Raw genomic sequence first — 22,331 nt, 5'->3', positions numbered from 1 at the left:
CAGAGAAAATACTTCCTTTTTACTCATTTGAAAGCAAGATCTCCGTGTTGGCCAGTAAGTCCCTCTGGACAAGGGGCGCAGGTGTGCGGATGCGCTGCGGGCACTGCAAGACGGTCAGAGGGACACTCCGACTCCACCTGCGGGCACAGCTGGGCGACCACGTCCTCCAAGTCACAGGGAGCTGACTGTCCTTCACCTTGTTCAGCAGGAAGCTCGTGTCCACACCCCCTGCAGCGTGGGGCCAGCTCTGTCTCCGTCCCTGCAGCGGACTCCCTGCCCCTCCCATGCCTCCCCCAGCCGCGCCTCTGGCCTGCGCGCCAGAGTGGAAGACACTCCGTTTGCCTTTTAATGGAAAACCTGAAATAAAAGTGACAGAACATTGAGTGACCTTTTTATTATGTTCATATGCTCAGGGTGAGGGATCCCCTAGGCCCTAAAATAACAACAAAAATATATTAGATATTATAACTCTGGCACCTGAAATAAAGACAAATAGAAAACTATGTTAAAACATTAAAAAGTTGCAAATTTTCATTAAAAGTATTTACATGTGTATTCTGATGCCAAATTTATAGACACATTTCTTTTAAATTAGCTTGATAAAATATCCTGAAATATGAAAATAATAGAAATAAATAGTTAAATATGCACAACATATTCAGGAGTGAAAAGTCAATCATTAATTCCTATTCCAAATTTACAGATTTATTTATACATGGCCAAGGGATCTTACGGTTCCTTTTAAATTTTTTGTCTTTTGTTTGTGGTTCTTTAGAAGTCCGTAACTCTGTAAGGCTTTCAGCAGCCACGAGAACCTGCCAGGGATCGTTTCAATATCGCCACTCGATTCTTCCGTAACCGACGTGCTCACTGGTCTTAAATGCACCCGATTTGGTTTGCCAATCACTAAAATTAAATATCTTTACAAATGCTTTTTCAAGTTACAATATATAGAAAATAAGACCTCTGTATTTGGAAGTGTTGGTCGGAGAGGAAGGAATGGTTCCTTCACTAGCTCGCGTGACCGCGGCTCTGGTTACGGAAGCGGCTGGTCCGCGTGTGGAGGACGGGCTGCAGGTCGAGCCGCTGTCCCCGGGGCCAGAAAGGCCGGAGTGTCACCTGCCGGCATCCGCGCTCTGCTCTGCCCACTGAAGGTTTGCGTCCTTTCTTCCTTTCTCCCCGTGCGCTTTCATGGTTTGGTTGGGTCACTGGTTTTGGTAATTCTCTCGGTCTCACTCATGCTGCGTACGAGAAGGTATTAGCCTTCCCAGGACGGAGAGAGAGTCGTGCAAATTCACGATCACGGACGTACTCAGGAGCGAGCGCACTGCTCTGACAGCTGTTAGGGGTTTTCTAAGACACACTTTGTGGTTTCACACGGCCGGAAACGCAGTATTTATTTACACACTAATCACCCAGCCCACACTTCATCCGTCACCCCGGGTCTCAGTTGGGAAAGCCTGCCGGGCGCTAAGGAGGAGGGGGGAGCATGTCCCAGCTGCACGGTGGGACAGGAAGGGCCAGCCACCTCGGGTCCCTGGGAGACTTGGCCGTGGGGAGACGTGGGGCCCTCCCTGCAGACCCACACTGGCCTGTCAGCCTGGCCACCTGCATGGGAAGCACGGGGAACCGCTCCCCTGCCCGATGGCAGGTGGGGAGCTGGGAGGGGGCTGGACTTCGAGGTCTGGTGTCTTCGTTTGAAATGACATCTGGTGCGTGAAGTATCATGGGACGAGCCATGCAAATGAACGTGGAGCCCCAATTCCAACGCAGATGAGCGAGGGGCAGGCCTGAGGCAGACGCGCTGGGTCTGCAGGGGCTGACCGGTGACATGCGCGAAGGAGCAGATGCCCCACGCCAGAGTCAAGAGCGGTGCCACGTCTGCCTCTGGGGTTCAAGAGCGGGGCGCTCCAGCCGACGCTGTGGGCAGGCGAACACAGGACAGGTGACAGTCACCTTGTAGTTCTGCTGAGGGCGGCCCAGACTTAAGGGATGTGAGCACCCCCAGTGCGGCCCTGCCTTGGAGCCTCACAGTGCCCACCTCAGCTCCCCCAGGGCACTGCCGCGGGTAGGGGGACTGCCGTGGGGGGCGATTGCTGCGGGTGGGGGGACTGCCGTGGGGGGACAGCTGCTGGGGGGTTACGGCGGGGGGGGGGGGACTGCCGCGGGAGAGTGGTGACGGCTACGGACCGTGCACTCCTCATGGGCCTCTGGCCAGGTGAGGGGCACCGGGGGACCCATGCCCAGTGACCGATGACAGCGGGGAGCACAGGCTCTGCAGACATGGGTGAGGAGGTGCACCGGGCAGGGGCAGGCAGAGTGCACCCGGCTGGGGTAAGGCACCCGGTGACACTCATGGTTACCGCTGCTGGGGGGCCACGGCCCGGTGGGAATTCGGCCAGGTGTGAGAGAGACGAACAGGCCCGAGGTTTCCAGTGAAGTCTTTATGGGAATCACTGCAAGCACTTGGGAAGAGGGCCTGGCCGCACGGGCATCGCGTCGGCACCCTCCGGCAGACGGGTGCTCTCCTGTGCGTGCCGGGCTGGGAGGGCAGAAGCCTGGCTGCTCGAAGCCGGGGCGGGTCCAGACCTGACCCTGGGACGCAGGTTCTCCGTCGGCCCCACGGCCGGTGCAACAGGTCCGGACCAGCACGGCCGAGAGCCGAGGGTCAGCGGGGGTGGGGGACGGTCACCATATCCATGGGCGGATTTTAGGAGAAATGGTTCACAGTCAGGAAACTTGCTCCGCTCTTCGCAGGGACAGAGGAGATGCGCATCATGTCACCGCTTTGTGTACGTCCTCCCGGAACTTTTGTTCAGTCCCTTCGGGGTAGGGATCTTGCTTCCAACCTTTGATCCCGAGGTCCCTGACTTGGCCACAGCTGCGCCTTTACCTGCTGGACACACACACACACACACACACACAACACAGGCACTGCGTTAGGAGGGAGACAAGACGTGAACAGAGTGCGAGGCCACGGGGACGCCATAGTGGCCCCTCGGTCCGCAGGTGGCCGCGCCGGCTGAGGAGGACGGGCTCGTGAACCGGCAGAAGAGGGAGGAAAAGGGCTCCGAGGAGGAGCCTGACGTCAGGGATGGAGAGAGGAGAACGGAGCCGTTCACCAGCTGGGGCTTCAGAAACTCCGCTCCGGAAATGAAAAGGGAGCGGCCGTGTGACAAGAGCTTCCTTTCCCGGGTGACGACCCTCAGGCGGGGCCCCTCCAAGTGCCGAGCTCCTCGTTGGCGGAAGAGGCCGCCAGGGGGCGTCGGTGACCGGCACGCAGCGCGGACAGAGCCCAGGACCCACGTCTCATCACACCCCGGTCGGTGACGCTCTTGCTTTTGCACTAAGGTACCCTAACGTAAACCTGGGCCTCCAGCAGTGTTTCGGCCGGGACTAGTTTTCTAATGAAACATGTATTTTCCGGAAAGGCATTCTCAATCGGACATAAGATAGAGAAAGTCATGATTCATGAAACAGGCGGGGGCGTCACCTGTGCACCTACTATTTCACTGTGCGTTTCTGAATACTCTGGTCCAGTGATGGGCAAAGATGCTGAGAACCAGGCTCTGCACCCCAAGGGCACTCAGGGCTGCGTCTGCCACCTCGAGGATGCCCTTGGGGAGCCTCCAGGAAGGGCAGGACCCACGGCAAAAGTTCTGGTCACACAAGTAGCTTCCTCGGCAAGAGCCGGAGCCAGAACACAAGGACTGAGTGCCATCGGGGGAGGGGACCCTGCCACGCGGGTGCTGGCGTGCAGGAGGGCGCGGGCCTCACCTGGCGGCAGAGCGGGTGCCCTGTGCAGCACGTGGGTCTTACGCAGGTTCATCGTGCAGCCCGCCGGACCCATGAGGTGAGCTTTCCACGCCTGAAACAAAGCAGGGGGCACACGGTGTCAACCAGGCAACCGAGGGACAAGTGAGATGAGCTCGGGCCAGAGCCAAAACCAGGAGCAGCCAAGGCCCTGGACCGACCCGGCAGCTGGAGCGCTGTCACAGGAGTGCGCGCCCATGTGCAGGCCCACGAGGCACGGGCCGTGGGGGCCTCCAGGATCGGACAGCAGCCCCTGGTTGACACCAGCAGGAAAGCGGGGACTTCGGTCCTAGCATGACAAAAAGAGGAATTCTGCCAGCCACCGGGTGAGCTTGGACCATCCCTCCCCAGCCCGGCCCCACACGGGAACGCAGCCTGGTGAGACCCTGAGCCACAAGACGTTCTGCTGTGCCCACAACTCCTGACCCCAGAAACCGTGACACAGGAAAAGGGTGTGGCCACACGCCAGCCGGCACGGAGGACTGGACGCTGAGCAAGCAGAGGGGAAGGAGAGGCCTGCCGACTGCCTCACAGCTGGGAGCCACGAGCCAGGCTGCCGCTCCCCGCCGGACGCCGGGGACAGGAGGGCATGGCAGGAAGAGGGGCCAGGGGCTGCGACGCTCAGAGCCAGAGCAACACACAGCAGCCAGAGGAGGGGGCGAGTGTCCCAGGGCAGCGTCAGTGCCATGGGAGCCAGCGGAGCACAGACGCAAGGGCATAGAAATTCTAAAATAAAGGGCGAGAGAGGACGTGTGCCTGTGCGGACCACTCACGCGTCCTTTAACCAGGCCAAGCATCAAAAAGCAGCAGCCCTGTAAGGTGGGAGGTGAGCAGGGGCAGGGACAGCAGCCGCTCTCGGTTCCCTGAATATGTCCCTCTTTACAGACCCTGGAACGAGCCAAGTACTTCGTGTCGTCACAGGACTTAATTTTAAGAACCCGCTGGCTACGGAAAAACGCACTATCAGCTACGAAAACCGCAGGAGAAACTAAGTTTTAAAACCCGAAGGTGCATCTGACCCGGCCAACCTCCAATTCACAGCAAACGGAGGGGACGAGAGCCCATCAAATGACAGCAGGGGGGATGCCATCAGCAGACCCAGCCACGCGAAACCCTGCGGGCCAACAGCGTCTCCCACCGTGAGGAAAGAGCTGGACGAGGAAGTGGTGCCCGTGTGCAGCCTCAGCCACGGCCGAGACACCAGCGCGTCTGCCATCGCGCTGAGGCTGGAGGCGTGAGCCCCGCAGGAGCGTGTCCGCACCTGCTGCTGGCCGCGTGCAGAGAAGGGACACGCTGCTGGCTATGTCCCCAGGCACACGAGAAGGTGGCACACGGTGGGTGCAGACGGAATGTGCGCCCGTCATTCAAGCGGGGGATGGGACGCGAAGCCTGCCCATGGGCTCCTGTGCTCTGTTATGTACTTCCTTACGTCTCTGACATTTTCTGAGACAGAGGACGAGCCTGGGACACCTGGTACAGGGCTGACTGCTGGGTGCGCGAGTTTTCTGCCGAGCGCGGCTGGGTCTGAGCTGTCTCGTGGTGCCCCGTCCCAGAGCGCTGGCACAGGGAGAGCCCAGCAGCAGGACACCGTGGTGGACGGCGGGTAGCAGTGGTTAAGGGTGTCGGAGCAGAAGTGGCCAAGCAGAGGCAGGCCTCTGAAGCCGCACTACCTGGTGGCGGGTGGGGAGTGGACGGTCCTGCCCCGGCGCACCAGGCTGGAGTCAGCGTGGTGGGTAAGGGGGCACGGGAGGACAGCCCGCATTCACTGTGACTGGCAGTTTCCAGGCTGCACCAGGCTCGGGCTCAGTCATGACGAGGGACCGGTGTGCTGTGGTCTGGCCTGGATGCCATCTGGGGCCCCAGCACCCAGAGAAGTGCGGAGACTGGACAGAGGCCAAAGCCCCTTGCACTCACCCCCCCAGAGCCGAGGGCCCCCCGCCCCCCGTAGGTCCACAGTGCTGAGGGAGGAAATCACCTGAGCGGACAGGTAAGCACAGTAACCGCTCCAGCGGCACGGGAACAGACCGGGGAGCTCCCTGAACGCTCCCTGTGCCCTAATCACGGCCCAGCCCCAACAAGCTCGCCACTGCCACCCCTGTGCTGGGCCCTCACCTCCTCTCCCGGGGAGAAGTTCTCATGGCACAGCGGACACCGGTTTGCCAGCTTTTCTGGTTTGGCAGCTGCAATGGCATCAATGAGACAAGATTTAGTTCCTCCCGTGAGAGCCGCGCAAGCAGCAGGAGACACCTGACCGGACATCCCATCCCTGGCAGGGCCCCTGGGCAGGGCACCGCGGACACGGACAGCACCACGGAGGCGGAGGGCACCGCGGACACGACGGCACCAGGGAGGCGGAGGGCACCGCGGACACGGACGGCACCGCCCGAGCCTGCACTCACGGTTACACTCTTTCGTTTTTATGTGTCTGGGCAGCTCTTCCTTCAGCACGGCCTCGCTGCAGCGGTAACACTTTCCAAACCCGTCTTTCCTGTCGCACTCCGTCAGCAAGTGCTCCGTCAGGCTGGAGATCTCCACCACCTGCGTCCCGAAACGCAGAAGGAAGCACGTGTCCGGGAACATGGGAGCGGGGCTGCCCCCGCCGGCCTGTGCACCCCCAGCTCACATACGCCACCCCACCAGCCCGCACGGCTGCCGCTGTCGTCCACGGTGCCCTGCTCCACACCCGCGTCCCCTCGTCAGGTTCCTGTGCTGGCACTAGAGGCCACGGCGAAGGGTGGGCTGGAGGAGCGGCAGTTAGCTCCAGAGGGCATGGGTGGTAAGCGCAGGACAGCTTGGCCGTGTGGCCTCTGGGTTCCAAGTCCCCACCCCGACGTGTGTGAGGATGCGCAGGACCCCAAGAGCCCCCGACGCGTGTGAGGATGCGCAGGACCCCAAGAGGAGCAGCAGGAGGCAGAGGTGGATTTCCTTCTCCTCAGCTCTCCTCCGTTATCGAAAGAAAGGCCACTGCATCAGGAGAGATCCAAATTTGGGGGACAGGAGAATATTTCTTTCTCTTTTTAAGATTTTATTTATTTGTCAGAGAGAGAGAGGCAGAGACTGTGAAGGCACAAGCAGTGGAGTGCCAGGCAGAGGGGGACGCAGGCTTCCCGCTGAGCAGGGAGCCCGATGCGGGACTCAATCCTGGGACCCTGGGAGCATGATCCGAGCCGAAGGCAGAGGCTTAACCCACTGAGCCACCCAGGCGCCCCCAAGGTAGACAAGGTTAAACTCAAAGGACACATCAGGACGACGAGCAGGCCGGACCCCAAGCGGGAGAGGCCAGCTGTGGGCTCTGAATCTGGCAAGGGCTGTGGTGCGGACACATCAACAATGACCACAGATCAGGAGAGCAAGGCCGGCGAGCTAACTGAAAACACGAACCAGAGGGCGCCTGCGTGGCTCAGCGGGTGGAGCATCTGTCTCTGCCTGGGACATGATCCCGGGGTCCCGGGACAGAGCCCAGCGTCGGGCTCCCTGCTCAGCAGCGAGTCTGCTTCTCCCTCTGCCCCTCCCCTCGCCCTCCCTCTCTCGCTCTCCCTTGTAAACATAAATAAATAAAATGTTTAAAAAAACCTCAGCACTGGAGACTAGAAGGTATTTTCTAGAACAGGACAGCTGAACAGTCAGCAGACAGCCATGGGCCGCACCTCACCAGCGGCAGGAAGCACGGAGGTGGCCCTGGCTGGGGCGTGGACGCGCGGCCCCTCCGAGCACGACCTGCGTCAGCCCTGCAGCCCCGCGGGCGGGCCCAGCCTCTCCACCCCCAGGGTGCACCCCAAACGGAGCCTTCACAGACGCCTCGGCAGACTGACACCGGGGCGGCCGGGGGAACACTATTCATGGAAGCCCCAGACGGGATACGGCCCGATTTCCAAAAACAGCAGGGCGGAGGGATGGGCCCTGGACTGTCAAACAGAGCCTGCGACAAAGCAGGAAGACGGGCACGAGAGATGATTCCGTTTGTATCAACTCAAGAAGCGAGCAACACCGACTTGTGGTGTCAGGAATTGGGACGGTGGTGACTCTGCAGGGAGAGGTGGTGGCTTTGAGGGCCAGGGAGCTGGGGGCACGGCGTGCCCTTCTGCGGGGTTCGGGGGCTTGAACACTTCTGACTTGCGTGCGGGCCCCCATAAGGCGGGCGGTTTACAGAAGGAGGGTCCGTGCCGACTCTGTGGCGAGTACGGCGTTGGCGCTGTGTCCCCAACAGTGTCTGCTCACTGTGTGCGTCCGTCACGTTCCGGTCACCCTCACGGTCGCTCAAGCTTGTTTTTGTCGCATTAGTCACAGTGACCCGCGGCTCGCGGGGGACTCGGGCGGCGGCCAGCATCTCTTAGCAGTGAGGCGTCTGTCCAGTACGTAAGCTGTTTCGCACGCCCCGCCGTGGTGCACCGCGCAGACCCCGCACAGTGTGCGCGCAGCCGGCGTGTGCCCCGGGGAGCCCCAATGTCACCGACCGGCTTTACCGCAGGTCCGTCTCCCTGCGGGGTCTGGAGCAGAACCCACACCGTCCCCGAGCTGTCTCTGCACGTCATGTCCGTGTCCATCCTTCAGGGAGACTTGGAGAGAACAGCCCCACCACGCACGCCTCGGGAGCTCCCCGCCAGCTCTCCCCGGGGCCTGTCGCCAAGCGCCGAGCTCGGGCCGCGCGCGACACTGACCTGTTTGCAGTGGGCGCACCTCGTCAGCATGAGACAGTGCTTCCAGTAGTGCAGGTCCAGCCCCTCCTCCGTGAAGGCCTCGCTCCTCTCCCCGCAGAAGATGCACAGGCTGGAGGAGAGCACAAGCCGTGGACGCAGGCTCGGGTGTCGTCCAGGAACGCGCACGCCCGCCCTGGCCGCGGGTCCGCGGGGGGACAGCCCGTTCGCGCGTGGTAGGAGGAGTGGGTGTTGGGGACAAATTAGGTCAAGGTCCCCTCAGCTTCTGCCCTGCCAGCATAACCTAGCACAGCTGTCCGCGAAGTCACGAGAACAGAGACGTCTGACTCAAAGGGGAAAGTATCTGCGGTCACAGTGCCCTGTGTCTGACAAACGGGCTGCTGACTTCTCTGGGGGCTGGGGGCAAAGGGGGCCCGTGGGTCGGGAGGTCCATCGCCCTTCCTTAGGGATGCCGGATGACGGGTGATGGGGAAGACCCGTCGGCTGACAGAACCCGGCCGCGCGCGAGGAAACACTTCCCTGCGCACGTGCCGCGGCTCATGCCTGCCGTCCTCGCAGCTAGAGACACGCTACTCACTTATCCAAGTAGTGATGGTCTGGGCCTTCTGGAGCCGGCGGAGGGGCTGCTTTCCCTCCTTGTGTGTCTGAAACGAGACAAGAAATCATTTAAAGTAACTTTCTGTCAACGTCTCCAAACGTGCAGTAGCCGCTTTGATATGAAACACGTTTAAGCGCTATGAGTCGAGGGGCGTCTGGGTGCCCCCATTGGTTGAGGGTCCGACTCTCGGTGTTGGCGTGGGTCATGGTCCCGGGGTCGAGGGATCAAGCCCCATGTGGGGCTCTGCGCTCAGTGGGGAGTCAGCTTCTCCCTCCCCCCGCCCCTCCCCCCGCTCAGGCTCCTGGGCACGAGCCGCTCTCAAACCAATGAAGCTTAAAACAAAAAAAAAGTGCACTAGACGACAAGGATTTTGTTCATCTTCCATCCCCGGCACCTGCTCGGGGACAGAGGCGGCCGCTGCCAGCAGCCCCGCGCCCGGTACCTACCCTGACTGTCCGCCTCCACCGGGGGGGCTCCTTTCCCCTGAGAACAGAAACAGAGAGGTCAGGGACAGACGGCTGCACGCGAGAGTCTGTCCAGGAGAGTAAGTGCTTCTGTTTTCTGACTTTCCACCAACAAGTAACAGTTCTGTGCGCCGTCAATGCCCAAACGTGTGCTTTCCCCCTCACAAGCCCCACCACGGGCCCCTGCCCTGCTGCTGCTTCCCAGCGGCTCGCGTCCTCCGTGCCCGCGGGCTCTGGGCAGCACGTGACTATCACCCTCGTCCCCGGATGCCTGTGGCGCTCCACGAGCCCCATCTCCCTAGCTGCCTCCCTGTTCCTGGCTCTCACGCTAGGTATGCTCTTCCCGGTTCCCAGGCTCACAGCCCTCAGTGGGGATGACCAACGGTTCAATCCTCTCTCCTTGAAGGTCCCAGGACCCAGCCTCTCCTGCCCAGGCTGAGCAGCTGCCCCAGCCTGCCTGGCTGCAGATCAGGCTCTGGAGCCCCCGGCGCACACTGTGGGAGACCACGGACGCCTTCCCTTCTCCCCATTCAGGCCAGGCCTCCTCTCACCAGCTTGGGGGCCCTGCTTCCGGGGGCCCTCCCATGCAGGGGCCCGTGAAAGCCTCGCCAGGCTAATTTACTCTTGCCCGAGACTCTCAGCCGGTTTCCTAAGTCACCTGTTCCCTCATCTCGTGTCTGCAGTGGTCTCTGGACACCAGCCACCGGGTTCCAGCCGCCCCTCCAAGGACCCTGGCACCCAAGCTCGGCCCTCTCCTCCTCTTGCCCAGTCTCCCCCCACCCCAGTCCCCTGAGGGCAAGGTATCAGCCAGCAGCCCCTCTCCTCGAGCCCTTCGTCAGCCCTGGCCGCTCTCACACACTCCCTTGTGTATCCTCATCACCATCGGACGCCACTGAAAGAGGTGAGGGTCCCCAACAGAGATTTCCGTCTGTTCTGTTCTCTGGCACACATGGTCCCCGGCGCGCTTGTGGACTCGGCGGGTAACTTGGCATAATAGCGTTCCCATGCTGAGACAGACACCGGCAGCAAGGCAGCCACCGGTGTGACGGGCTGGGCCTTGCTCCTCCCACCAGGCCCCTTCCCTGGGTCAGACACAGTGTCTGGGGTGCTAAGCGCGCAGGGGAGCTCCAAGACATGGAGTGGACAGAGGGGTCCCTTATGAGCAGCTGAGTGTCACTGCGGGTGGCCAGCTGCACAGGGGCTTAGGCCTTCCCACCGCAGCTCCTGGGCTGCCCACAGTCCCCCGGCCAGGGCTCTGGGAGCCACGTTAGCATGTCTCCTCCTCAGCTCCCTGCACACGGCCATCGTCCCTACAAAGACTGACCATGTCGGGAGCGCCTCACAGCACTCTGGGGACCAACCAGCCTGGTCTGGGACAGGGGTTGAAGGCCTTCTTGGACTCTCGGTTTCAGAGACGAGGGACAGTGGGCGGCCCCACACTAGCATGTAAGGGACGGGCTAAAAACACGGGTGCGGTCCGCCGCGTCTAAGAGCATCAATCCTCGCATCACAGTAGGTGACTTCTGTCGCGGCCCGGCCTGGAGAGGGAGACACGGCGCACAATGCCACCCTAGAGCTGGGGAGGGCAGCAGACTACGTGAGGCCGGCGCCTGGCTCACACGATTTCTGTGCCTACACAGAAGGCAAACTCCGTGGCACTGGAGTTTAGGCAACAAAACCTCTTAAGAGAGATGGGTTTGTGCGTTTTGCAGGGAGACAACGTAAACAATGCTGAAACCTGAATTTTAGTTTCAAGTTTTACCTTCCTGGTGCTTCGAAGAGCTTAGGAAACCTATCAGTAACTTTTAAATCCTTTTTTTCTAAAACTCTGGAGCAACCAGGCGGTCTAAAAATTCTCTGTCATTCACGGAAGTTTCGGAGCTGGATGGTGGGCCTGGTGCCAACCCTGTGAGGGCACTTAGTGGCATGGAGTGTACATTCTGTTACGGTTAAAATGGGTTAAAACATGCTATGACTATTTTACCGCAATAAAGACAACAGAGAAAGAGATCCCAGCGTCGTCAGCGACTGTTCGAAGACAGCGGGCTGACGTCCGTGCCCGCTGCGCACTCTACCCTGTGCTGCGCTTTCTTTCACTGTCTCTTCCCCTTGGAGCCGTGGCCCTGGGGAGGGGGCAGGACTTGGTTTTGTTCCTGGCTTATTCCCGGAGCCCAGCACCACGCCCAGCACTGAGCAGGTGCTCAGCAAACACGTAACAAACGGAGAAGCGAAGAAGGTGCCGGGAAAGCTGAAGGATGAGGTTACCCAGTACCATGTCCACAGATACCTGTGGGGTGCACATGGCCTTAGTGGAACCCGCACCATCGGGGGCTGGACTCCCTGTGGCTCAGTGCTGTGATGGGGAGGGGGCTGGTGAGCAGCATAGCCTGGCTGTCCTGGCTCAACCCCTGAGAGATCTGTGCTTTAAGTCACTTTAGTTTTAAAAATTTGCTTCCCCACTGGGGCGCCTGGGTGGCTCAGTGGGTTAAGTGTCTGACTCCTGATTTTGGCTCAGGTATGGTCTCAGGGTCGTGAGATCAAGCCCTGTGTTGAGCCCTGTGCTGCGCGTGGAGCCTGCTTAGATTCTCTCTCCCTCTCTGTCCCTTCCCCCACTCACGCTCTCTTCCTCTCTCAAAATATAAATAAATAAATTTGTTTCTTCGTTTGTATAACATTAGGAAGTTGCACCTGCTTTGGCAGGCGGCTGTGAGAATTGGACGAAACATGGATGCCCTAAAGGACCACGCTTGAAGGACGCTTGGCGGGGGGGGTCCGTCACTAAGCATCTGCTGTCGGCTCAGGTCATGATTCCAGGGTCCTGGGACTGAGCCCAGCACAGGGCTCCCTGCTCAGCGGGGAGCCTCCTTTTCCCTTTCCCTCACTTCTCTTGTTCAAAATAAATAAAATCTTAAAAAGAAAAAGAAAAAAAAAAAGAACCACCCTGACGCCATCCCCAGGCGCCCCCTCCCCCGCAGCCCCTCCCGCATGGTCACCACGGCTCTGGGCCACAGGCACTCGAGCACACACTCAGCTGTTCTCTCTCTGAGCCTGGTGAGAACCCTCACCGCGAGCTCCGTCCTCCTAGCAGCCTGTGCGGGCACGGTGCGGTCCCGTCACCAGCGACGGGCCATGCAGCACACTCTAGGGCCTTCTCTTCCTGCACCCCTGAAACCTTGTGCTCCCTGATGGGCTCCTCCCACCCCCCCCCTTTTCTTTCAACTTAAGGGCCTGAACGACAAAGTGAACATCCTGAAACTGGTGTAAATCCCAGAAACAGGGCAGTCACTCTCTGACACCCTGGATGGCGTCTCCTGGAGGCTGAGGACCAGGGACTTCCTGAGGGGGAACTGTTCCCTGAAACCTGCCTTCTTCAGTGCATGGAAATCGGATCTTCACTTACAAGCTTCTTTTCGTCCTTTGCCTCTGAGGGAGGCTAGGAGCTGCGAAGAGGAAATCTGTCCTGCACCTCCTGCCTTCAGTCCTGGAGTTTCCTCTCTAACCATCGCCAGCAGCTCAAGCCACTCCCTGGAATCAGTACCTAATTCCAACTAGCTGACGGACGGTTGCTTTTATGCAACCCGAAGCTAGTTTTTAAAGAGCAACACAGCCTACAGGTCTCATCTACATCGCGCCGTGCAAGGAAAGCAAGCACGCCGTGTATGTGTCTGCGGGACAGCAGTCAGGGCGTCCGCGAGCGTGCGGGTAGGGGAGACGGTGGCCTTCCCAACCTGGGCTTCGGCCTCAGTGTCCTTGAGCGCGGCCAACTGCCCTTGCAAAGCTTTAATCTCTTCTTTCTTTCGTTTTTCGGCTTCTTCTGTAGCTGCTTTCTTCTGTGCCTGGTATGGAAATCAGAATATTAGAATTAGAATAAAATTAGGTTAGAATAAAATTAGAATAAAATGCCATTAGAATAGCATTTTAGGGTAGTCTTACAAATCGGGAGAACATTATGGCAGGTGAATTACGTTTCTTACACGTACGGCAGTCACTGAGACTAACAATACAACTGGGGTCAAACCACCTTGCCCAGCTTCACCCGATGAATGGATGAGACCACACACGTCCTCCCGGCTGTCGCCGTTCCTGTTCGTGGACGGGGAGACTGAGTCTCCCAGGCAGGGTGTGCAGCAGCCAGGATCTGAACGTGGGAGACGACGTTCCCCTGGTCTCCTGGCCCTGAAGCTCCTTGAGCAATCTGTCAGCTTATTGGGTGACCAAACAGCTTCAACAGAGGATTAAGTCGTAATTTCATAGAAGTTGACTTACCCTAATTTCAGCATCTGTAGGTCTGCCATCGATTTTAGCAAATCCCTCAAAAATTGTCTTATAGAGAACATTCTTGCGCGTGGTGTTGTCGTCCGGAGGGAGGTACTCCAGAATAAGAGCCCGGTGCTGCTTATACATGTCCAAAACGACTCCAACCGCGGCCTCGCGGACCTCATACACTCTGTGCTCCAGGGCGCTCACTGAAAACTGAACACAGGTCGGGAGCGGTTCTTGTGGTGACTGAGTCTGACAATAACAGAGTTTATTTTTCCCCAGCATAAAAGAAATAGAGACACATTATACAAGTTTGAAAAGGAAAAAAAAGACCACCACCCACAGAATTCTGGCTATCATGACACCGAGTTTTTCTCCGTTTGCCTCACACACGCAGCGGAGCTCACACTGGCTGTACACACGCAGCTCTGCACTCACAGGCCAACAAACATTTTCTAGGTTCCATCCTCGCATAGACTCATATTAAATTATATATTATAAAGTCTTCCAATCACAGAGAAGAGGAAACATGAGAAACTTCACGTGTCCACCACCCACGTTAACCGACATTGTAATCTGGCCATGTCTGCTTCAGATCTTTAAGAAACGAAACATGGTAGCAGAAGCCTCTGGGGCCCCGCGGTCACTAGTGTGTGTGCGTGTGCATGTGTGCATCTGCGTGTGCATGCTGGGTGTGCGCGTGCGTGCTGGGTGCATACGTGGGGCTTTGTTGGACACTCTCAATAGTACACTGTGCTTGTCCTTCTTTGAAACCTCCCTTCTCCCTACCCCACATTCCTGTCATGGACGTTCGTTGGCCACGATCCACTTCAGCTGCTCTATGGTGTGGTGTCACAAGGACCCGCTGTGACACCTTTGTCCCATCCCGCGCCGTCCCTACCATGCTCAGAAAGTCGACATCTGCCCGTGGGGCTCTGAGCACTGGCCTCACACTTCCACCATCTTGGCCTGCCACAGGCTCCTGGTTCCACCCTGGGCCCGGCCACCAACTGTGCCACTGCCCCGAGGAGTCCTGGCCTCTAGGAGTCCCACCCTCTGCAGGTCACCTTCTACCTTTCCCACTTTTTTGTACTCCCTCCCTGGACAAATTCCTCAGCCCCATTGGGGACCTTGGTCCACTTTGGACCCACCACTGTCTTTTCCCATCTGTCACCTCCCTCTGGTCTTTCCTGTCCCACGTGTCCATCACTAAGTCACTTCTGGGATCCCTTCTTCCTGTGTAGTCACGGGCCAAACGGAATGTGCCTGCAGACCCGAGACGCACGCTGACTGGCCCCGTGCCACACTTGCCCCAACAGGTGCCACGGGCGTCCTGGGCAGCGCGCAGTGTCCCGACCTGAGGCATTTCTGGTCAGTTCAGCTTCTCAGACGTCAAGGGGCAGTTTCATACATCGCTCCTGCCTCTCAAACTCCAGTGTCCAATCAGGCTTCCAGCAGACCTCGTCCGTGAAGAGGATGCGCTTTCCCCATTCCGCATGCAGCCAGCCCTCCTGCGGCTACGCCAGAGCCCAATCCCGTCGGCCACTTGGGGACTCTGCTCCTGCCGGAACTGGCCCCTCCTTCCAACTTCCCTTTACTTCTTTCTTCTCTTTCGTCCACCTGGATCCATCCTTCCCACGTGCAGGGGGCCCAGATACAGACGCGTGCTTGACCAGCCGACAGCCTTCTTCCACGGGCACAGCTATGCCACGCGTCCCGGGCCCAAGTGCCCGTCTGGGGAAGGGTGGGTGGGAGCGGCCCGGCCCATAAAGACCCCTCACCACCCCGACTCACTTCGTCTGTTCAGTGACCTCCGAGTCGTGTGAGAAGCTGGTGGTGTCCTAGTGGAAAGAGATGGAGGCCCAAAGGCCCGTGTGGGGCAGAGTGGCCGCTCTCCTGGCGAGCTGCACGGGACTGCCCGGGAGTGTGACCAACGCTTCCCATGCTACCCCGCTGAGGTGTGTGTGTTTGCCGCTGCAGCACACTGGGACGGACACCAATGTCGGCATCTTGAAGCAGGGCGCTGTGTAACGGGAACTGGCCGGTGCGGGGCAGGCTTCGTGTTCTGTGCCGGGGAACAAGGAAACTGCACTTGGAGGCAAGACAGAGAGTGGTCCATGTGACTGCACGGTGAGTCAGGAGAAGTCCACTGGGGAGCCGGCAGTGGCCGGCAAGTGATGACAGGAGCCGGACCTGAGGGCAGCAGGGGCGTGGGGATGCCTGGCCAGCATCTGGATGTATCTGCAGGAAGAGCCCACAGCACTTGCTGAGCAAAGAGAAGAACGCCATTGTCATTTACAGAAATGGGGAAGGCTGAGACGGAGCAGGTCAGCGGGGAGGGCCGGTGCTCCATTGGGATGAGGGGCAGACACGGCTTGCTGGAGGAGTCAGGCGTCTGGGGGGCGCAGGCACAGAGACTGTGTCTTCCACGGATGGGTCACTGAGGGAAGGTGTGTGCACAGAAATGAGAAAAGGAGGCCTGGACACTCCAAAGTTAACGAGATCAGGAGGATGAAGAAAAACCAGAAAAGGGACCCAGACGACGAGGCCAAGCATGGGGTGAGTGGGGCACGGAGCCCCAGAAGCCAGGGGAGGGAGGGTCCGAAGGCTGATTTACTTCAGCGTCTAAATCACACTCCAGTAGAGAAAACACAGGAATGGAAGTGGCCTGACTTGCTCCTGCCTCTCCTGATGGCACATGTGACTCCATGAGGACCCAGTCCAGGCTTCCGAGTCGCTGCACACGTGGGATCCACTGAGACCCGCCCCTTCCCGCACGGGTGGGAGCGAACGCAGAGCACTTGCGTGTGGGCTGCCCGGGGACGAGCTGTCGTGCGAGCGCCACAGCTCGGCATCTGGCCACGTGCTGGCCGTGCTCCGAGCTCCCTTCCCGCACATCTGAAATCAGGGAGGGACTCCTTGCGCTGGTAGTCTCTCTCCCAGAACATCCGAGCTTTCGTCAGGGCGTCCGGTCCTGCTGCACCACGGGGTGTCCTCAGGGACTCTGTGCTTCTCTCTTACGGACACGGGTTCTCTGCAGTCTGTCCGCCACCGTGGACCAGCGTCCACACATGCCTGCCGCCCTGCGGCAGAGCGAGGAGACGGAAGCCTTCCGGTGCCCTCCTCTGCTAGGTGAAGTGGTGGCTACTTCTCTGCAGCCGTTCACTCATTCACTCACTCAACAAACACTGACGGACCAGGCTCCCACCCGCACCAGGCCCACCGCAAGCACCGAGCCCTCGGCCGCACGGCACCAGAGGTGAGCTTACCTTCATCACGTTGTCAATGGAGAAGCCCGAGCCCCCGGTGCCCAGGTCTTTCAGAAGCCGGGCCAGGAGGCCTATCTGGCTCATGGCCAGATGGTTCGAAGTGTTGGCTTTTAACGGCTGCACCAAGTACGATGGGACAATCTGGAGAGACTTGACTTCCTTGAACAAGGCCATTTCCTAGGAAAACCAACACGACTGTGAATCTGCGCTGGACAATGCTAGAGGCAGGTCAGTATACTTCAGTTCAGTCCTTGAGGTCAATGTCGAAGGAAAAAACAGGGAACAAAATACGGCAGTAAAATAGTTTATCTCTAATGCGCGTGTGTTCTATTTAAGATATAATGATTAAAAACAAAACCCCAAATCATAAAAAATAAAACATGATCACTCACAGACAAAGGACGCCTTTACAAGAAATGTGATCTAAAACTAAAGATTTCACTCCTCAGGATTTCCCAACTTCAGGAAAAAGGTTTTCTAGTTTCTAAAATTCTAAAACAAATGATATCGTGTCACTATTTATGATCTGTCGGTCTAGAGGGTAGCGGCGCGCGGTCTCTGGGTGGCGAGACCCCTCTGGGCTCACGGGGGCATGGGAGGCCCCACGGAATGAGCAAGTCTTTCCATGATTAAGGTGTTCAGCCTTTGGACAGCCGGACGCAGGGGGAGGACTGACGAGAGGCTGAAGCATGTGGGCCGTGACACACCCAGAAATCCGTCTTGGGAGCTCCCGGGTGGCTCCGTTGGTTGAGTCCCAACTCTTGATTTCGGCTCAGGTCCTGATCTCGGGGTCATGGGATTGAGCCCTGCACTGGGTTCCTGCTCAGCAGGGAGCCTGCTTGGGATTCTCCCCCTTAGCCTCGCCCCTCGTCTCCACTTCCTCTTCCTCCCTTAAAAAATACACGAGGAATCAGAGGAATGACACACTTTCCTTTTCAACGGGCCTGTTGAGAGGCGCCACCTCCCCCAGACTCGGAGCCCCACGGAGCGGGAGCCCCTCGTAGGACTGGAGCACCGCGTCACCTCCCTGTCAGTCTAGCCTACTTCCACTCATTCTCCCCCAGAGCTCAGGTTAAAGGAAGTGGGACAGGTGCTCTTCACACTGCAACCGTGACCCCCCGAGACAGCGGGAAAGCTGTGGAGTCCTTCCCAACAGAGTGTTGATGGAATCGGGAGGAACCCGGGGACCTGCTGAAGCCCAGGCACGGGTCTCACTCAGGGTCCGAACCCCCAGAGCTCTCGCTTTCCCCACAACACCTGGCCTGGAGGCGCCTGTTGAACGAACAGAACTATTTAGACTGAGTCATGCCACAGTTACGATCTCTACCCCCAGTTTTCTACTCCCATTTGGTTTTCCACGTCTTTCTGCCGGAAGCTCCCAGCGCGTCCTGAAGGGAGCGGTATCAGACTCTCACCCAAGGCGGACTCCGGCTCTCGGAGCACCAGGCAAGCAGGACAGGGAGTCACGAGGAGGATCGGTAACGCTCTCAGGAGAGCAGGAACAGCTAAGGTATTCACACAAATAGCGTCGTAACGGGCTCCTTACTGACTGCTTCGAATTTTATGACGAAGTTCGTACCTGAATAAAATTTGAGGCGACAACTCGGAGGCGAGCAGAGGAGTCTCCAGTCCTGGTGAGCAGGACGGGGATGGTTCTTTCCACACAGTGAGCGGTCTCAAGCCTACTCAGTTTGTGCTTAGGAATGTACTGCGTAATTATCATTTTCAACAATTTTAAAGAAGCCTGAAAAACCTAGAAAAAAGCGGTAAAAGCAGAGGAGGTCCCGTGACTGCACTCCGGCAAAGAAAACACACTGACCACCGGTGACAAACACGGGCATTATGCTGGACAATCCGTGCTGCCCCAGAGGCTGGAGACAGCGAGCTGGAAACCACCTTCTGAATACTGTGCCGCGTCCGGAAGGGGCGCGCTCTCATCTCACACGTCAGACGGCGGCGGCGGCCTGGAGGCCACACCCCGAGCCCTCCCAGCTGCGGCTGTGCAGCAGTGTGCCCGGGCGTGCTCACTCTCACGGCCCAGGGAATCCAGAATAAACCCAAGCTCCTCGGGTTCCGCGAAAAGGAAAATTGGGAACCGAGCATTTCATCGGTCCTCGGGAGCTGGGCCTCTGCGGACCCTGGCCTCTAGGGCGCGGGGAGGCTGATGGCGGTCAAGGGCAGCGCGCATGGCCTTCTGAGGACAGACGGCACAGGCTCTTCGATGACCACGTTTCTTGCTGGAGAACCTTCATGCCCAGTGACACGCTGTGCTACCCCCGGGCCACCCGAGCCCCTGGGGCACCGCAGCCGGGACTCTGAGGGTGGAGGGCACTCACCGGGGTCACTATGTCCCTGAGGGCCCTTCTCACGAGAAAGACCGAGGCGCGCAGTGTGCTCTTCAGCTCCTCCTTCGGGGCCCCAGCGGGTGTCTCCGTCAGCCGCTTGTACAGGGCGAGCAACGCGTCCTCCCGGTACGACCACGTCCTGGAGTAGGCCCCTGCGACCTACCACAGAGCGGAGGCCGGCCCGACTCAGCGGGCACAGCAGCGACGCCACCCCCTGACACCACGCAACCCGACACACGGAGAAAAGTCTGGGAACAGAGTAAGCGTGTGTGTTTAGGGAAGTGATTTCTCCAACACTGTAATGCTGAAACCTGAAGCCTGATAAAATACGGGAAGTAGAAGTTCCGCGAAGAGAAATCCTGGGAATGAGGGGAAAACCCAATGGGCTCATTTCCGTACGGAGACACCTCGTCTTCTGTCTCTTTGTCATCACCCCCCTGGGACAGGCAGGTGTTCAACCCCCAGCTCTGTCAGTACGAAGACAGAAACCCCCAGTCTAAGAGGAACAGGCATTCACAGAATCTTAAATTCTAGCCTGTTTTTGGTGTTTTATATAATTAATAATCATTGAAAGACTTCGGCTGAGTATGGAGGCCAAAGGGAAGCCTCGATGTCACAAAGCCGAGGGCGCGTCCCTGGACATTTCCTACCCGATCGGCGGACCCGCCCATGGCCCTCGGCCTACCAGGCTTTCTCCCAGCACATCCACGGCGGGGCCAGCCTCCCTCAGGGCCTTCTCGGTCAAGGGCTCCGGCTCTCCAGCGGCTCCTCCTCTGGGAGCCTCGCTGGTATCAGTGTCACTCTTTTCCGGTTCCAGGGCGGCTGCTGCCGGCTGCTTCCGTGAGGCAGGAAGGGGCCGCTCATCGTAGGGCACAGACGGGAGCTACGGGAGAGGAAGGGCGGCTGCAGAGCTCCCCAGGCTCCCCGCCTGCCACCACCACGTCTACACCGCAGGCCTCCTGCTCCGCATGACAGCAGTTGCAACAGATCAGAGTAATTTATACGACAGAATTCAGCTGAAAACATGAGATCACGGCTTCCACACCTTTCTAAGCGCACTGCAGACCCAACAGAAAAGCGACCCAGATTCAGCCTCGGCTACCACCCAGCACTAGTGATCACAGTTCAGCGGACATGAAGCTCACAGCGGTAAAGTTATTGTTTTCTTCCCTGACGAGACTTCTTTTCCTTAGTCTGTCACTTAGAAATAGGTATCAGGCCTCATTTTAAATTGACCGTCACCTGGCAGGTGTATACTAAAGCAGACAGCCAAGCTCACGACCCTTTACAGCCTTCCTGTGCTCTGGGCGGACGGCAGTCTGCCACACGCACCCCCCAACCCCGCAGAGGCTCGCTGGGCCCTTGCCATGCGATGGGTGACACCCCACCTCGTGGGGCTTCCATCCCCAGGCCACCTGACACGTACATAGGTGGCAACCTTTTGGGAAATTAGGCGGGAACAGATTCCAGAGTCATTTTCCGAGGCAGGTGTCACGGTGACACTCACGTTGGACACCTGCTGACTTAACTGGGTGCGCGTGCAGGTGAGGTACTCGTGTTCTAAAATCTACTCTGCTGTAAAACAAAACACGCTGACACACGGACAAAGGGAAAATTAGGGCATTTTACAGCAAAGTATTCAATGTGACTTGGGAGTAATGATGCTATAGAGGAGATGCTCCCAGCGGGGATGACGGGGCCTTCAGAACAGTGCCCTGGGAGGGCAGCAGCGCCAGTGCCGTCCTCCCTGGCTTTCCTGGGCCTCGGGCTGCAGCACCCACTTGCCCGTGCCCACCTGACACCCGCCTCCCTCCCCAGAGTCCACCGGCCATGCCGCCTTGCATGCCCGCTGGGGCTCCAGCGAGGTCCTTCTTCGGTCCTCGTCCTCACTCAGAGGTGGGCACGTGACTGACAAACTCAGAGACTCTTGCTCAGAATGGGACGCACTCCCGCTCCAAGGGGACGGTGTGCAGACGTGAAGCTGAGGGCCATGTGACAGCTCCAGCTCTAGGGAGACTGGGAGCCATGGAAATGGAGAGGAGGGACAGGAAGAGAGCAGCTGCTGAGGACACTGCGGAGCTGCCGGGCCCTGAAGCCTACACGAGCTCTGACGTCCCGAGCGGCCCTGTCTGAGTGAGGTGCTCGGGGACTCACAGCACAGAAACCCTCCAAGCACGGTAACCACACATGACTCGCGTGGAGGTTCTCCTGCAGCCGGTTCGTGCCGGGCACCCCACAAACATGGTCTCGTCTGTCCCCGGAAACAAACCTTCAAGCAGAGGCTCACACATCTGTACAGAGAGGACAGCCGAGGCTCAAGGACGGGGTGTCCTGGACGACCGGCTGATGGGACAGAAGCAGGGGGGCCTGACACCTCTGCCTGCGGACAGGATCTCCAGTGACATGTCGTTACCTGCTGGCTGCGTCTGCCCCCACGCTCTGGCGTCAACATTTACCCTCTCCTGGAATGCAGGCCAGGAAGGTGCTGCCGTCGTGCACCCTTGGCACCACACGGGTCCTCCCCGTGTGTCTGCTCAATGAACCGCACACAGCCCGAAACCGAGTTACCTACGTGGGTCTTGAGATGGGGGTCTGCGGCGGGCGGTGAGAGGTCCACTGCAGAGTGCTGAGAAGGGCCCCGGGGATGCGCTGGAGGCTTGTCCTGAAGGCAAGGCTCCGCAAACCGGCTTTCTGGTGCACTTTCTTCTTGCGGTAGAGACGGCACTGGCTGTGGGTGGCAAGGACTGGTGGAGTGAGCCAGGGGGTGGAGGGGCAGGTCAGAAGCCCTTCGCATCTGGGGAAAACGGGACACTTCACTCCTAGTGCTATTGCCACACCCTTCGGGGAGAGGGTGACACGAGCCTTTAGGAAGGCAGAGTCACAATCTGCGCCAACAGTGCCCCCAGTCCTATCCCAGGCTTTCAACT

At 58.8% G+C, this 22,331-nt stretch overlaps 1 protein-coding gene across 4 annotated transcripts in view; it reads right to left on the bottom strand.

The window, feature by feature from the left end:
* CEP104 (centrosomal protein 104) overlaps positions 1 to 22,331 on the bottom strand; it is a 35,719-nt gene continuing 13,388 nt past the window's right edge. Inside the window, exons 9-22 of one of the 4 annotated variants that reach the window (XM_047724249.1) lie at positions 21,977 to 22,198; positions 20,090 to 20,287; positions 19,396 to 19,563; positions 18,639 to 18,812; positions 17,060 to 17,236; positions 13,797 to 14,042; positions 13,259 to 13,366; positions 9,513 to 9,549; positions 9,046 to 9,112; positions 8,472 to 8,580; positions 6,213 to 6,351; positions 5,926 to 5,993; positions 3,778 to 3,868; positions 1 to 2,893 (exon numbers count right to left, since the gene is read on the bottom strand). In XM_047724249.1, coding sequence (XP_047580205.1) covers positions 2,781 to 2,893; positions 3,778 to 3,868; positions 5,926 to 5,993; positions 6,213 to 6,351; positions 8,472 to 8,580; positions 9,046 to 9,112; positions 9,513 to 9,549; positions 13,259 to 13,366; positions 13,797 to 14,042; positions 17,060 to 17,236; positions 18,639 to 18,812; positions 19,396 to 19,563; positions 20,090 to 20,287; positions 21,977 to 22,198 — 1,917 coding nt within the window. In that variant the 3' untranslated portion in view covers positions 1 to 2,780. Of the gene's footprint in view, positions 2,897 to 3,777; positions 3,869 to 5,925; positions 5,994 to 6,212; positions 6,352 to 8,471; positions 8,581 to 9,045; positions 9,113 to 9,512; positions 9,550 to 13,258; positions 13,367 to 13,796; positions 14,043 to 17,059; positions 17,237 to 18,638; positions 18,813 to 19,395; positions 19,564 to 20,089; positions 20,288 to 21,976; positions 22,199 to 22,331 lie in introns of all 4 variants that reach the window. The other 3 variants (XM_047724248.1, XM_047724251.1, XM_047724250.1) reach the window with 3 other exon arrangements.

This window comes from Lutra lutra, chromosome 4 (genome assembly GCF_902655055.1).
Source record: "Lutra lutra chromosome 4, mLutLut1.2, whole genome shotgun sequence".
In the NCBI taxonomy this organism is placed as follows: Eukaryota; Metazoa; Chordata; class Mammalia; order Carnivora; family Mustelidae; genus Lutra; species Lutra lutra.
Note: the sequence above shows the minus strand (reverse complement) of the source record. Positions and strands in the feature narration are given on the sequence as shown.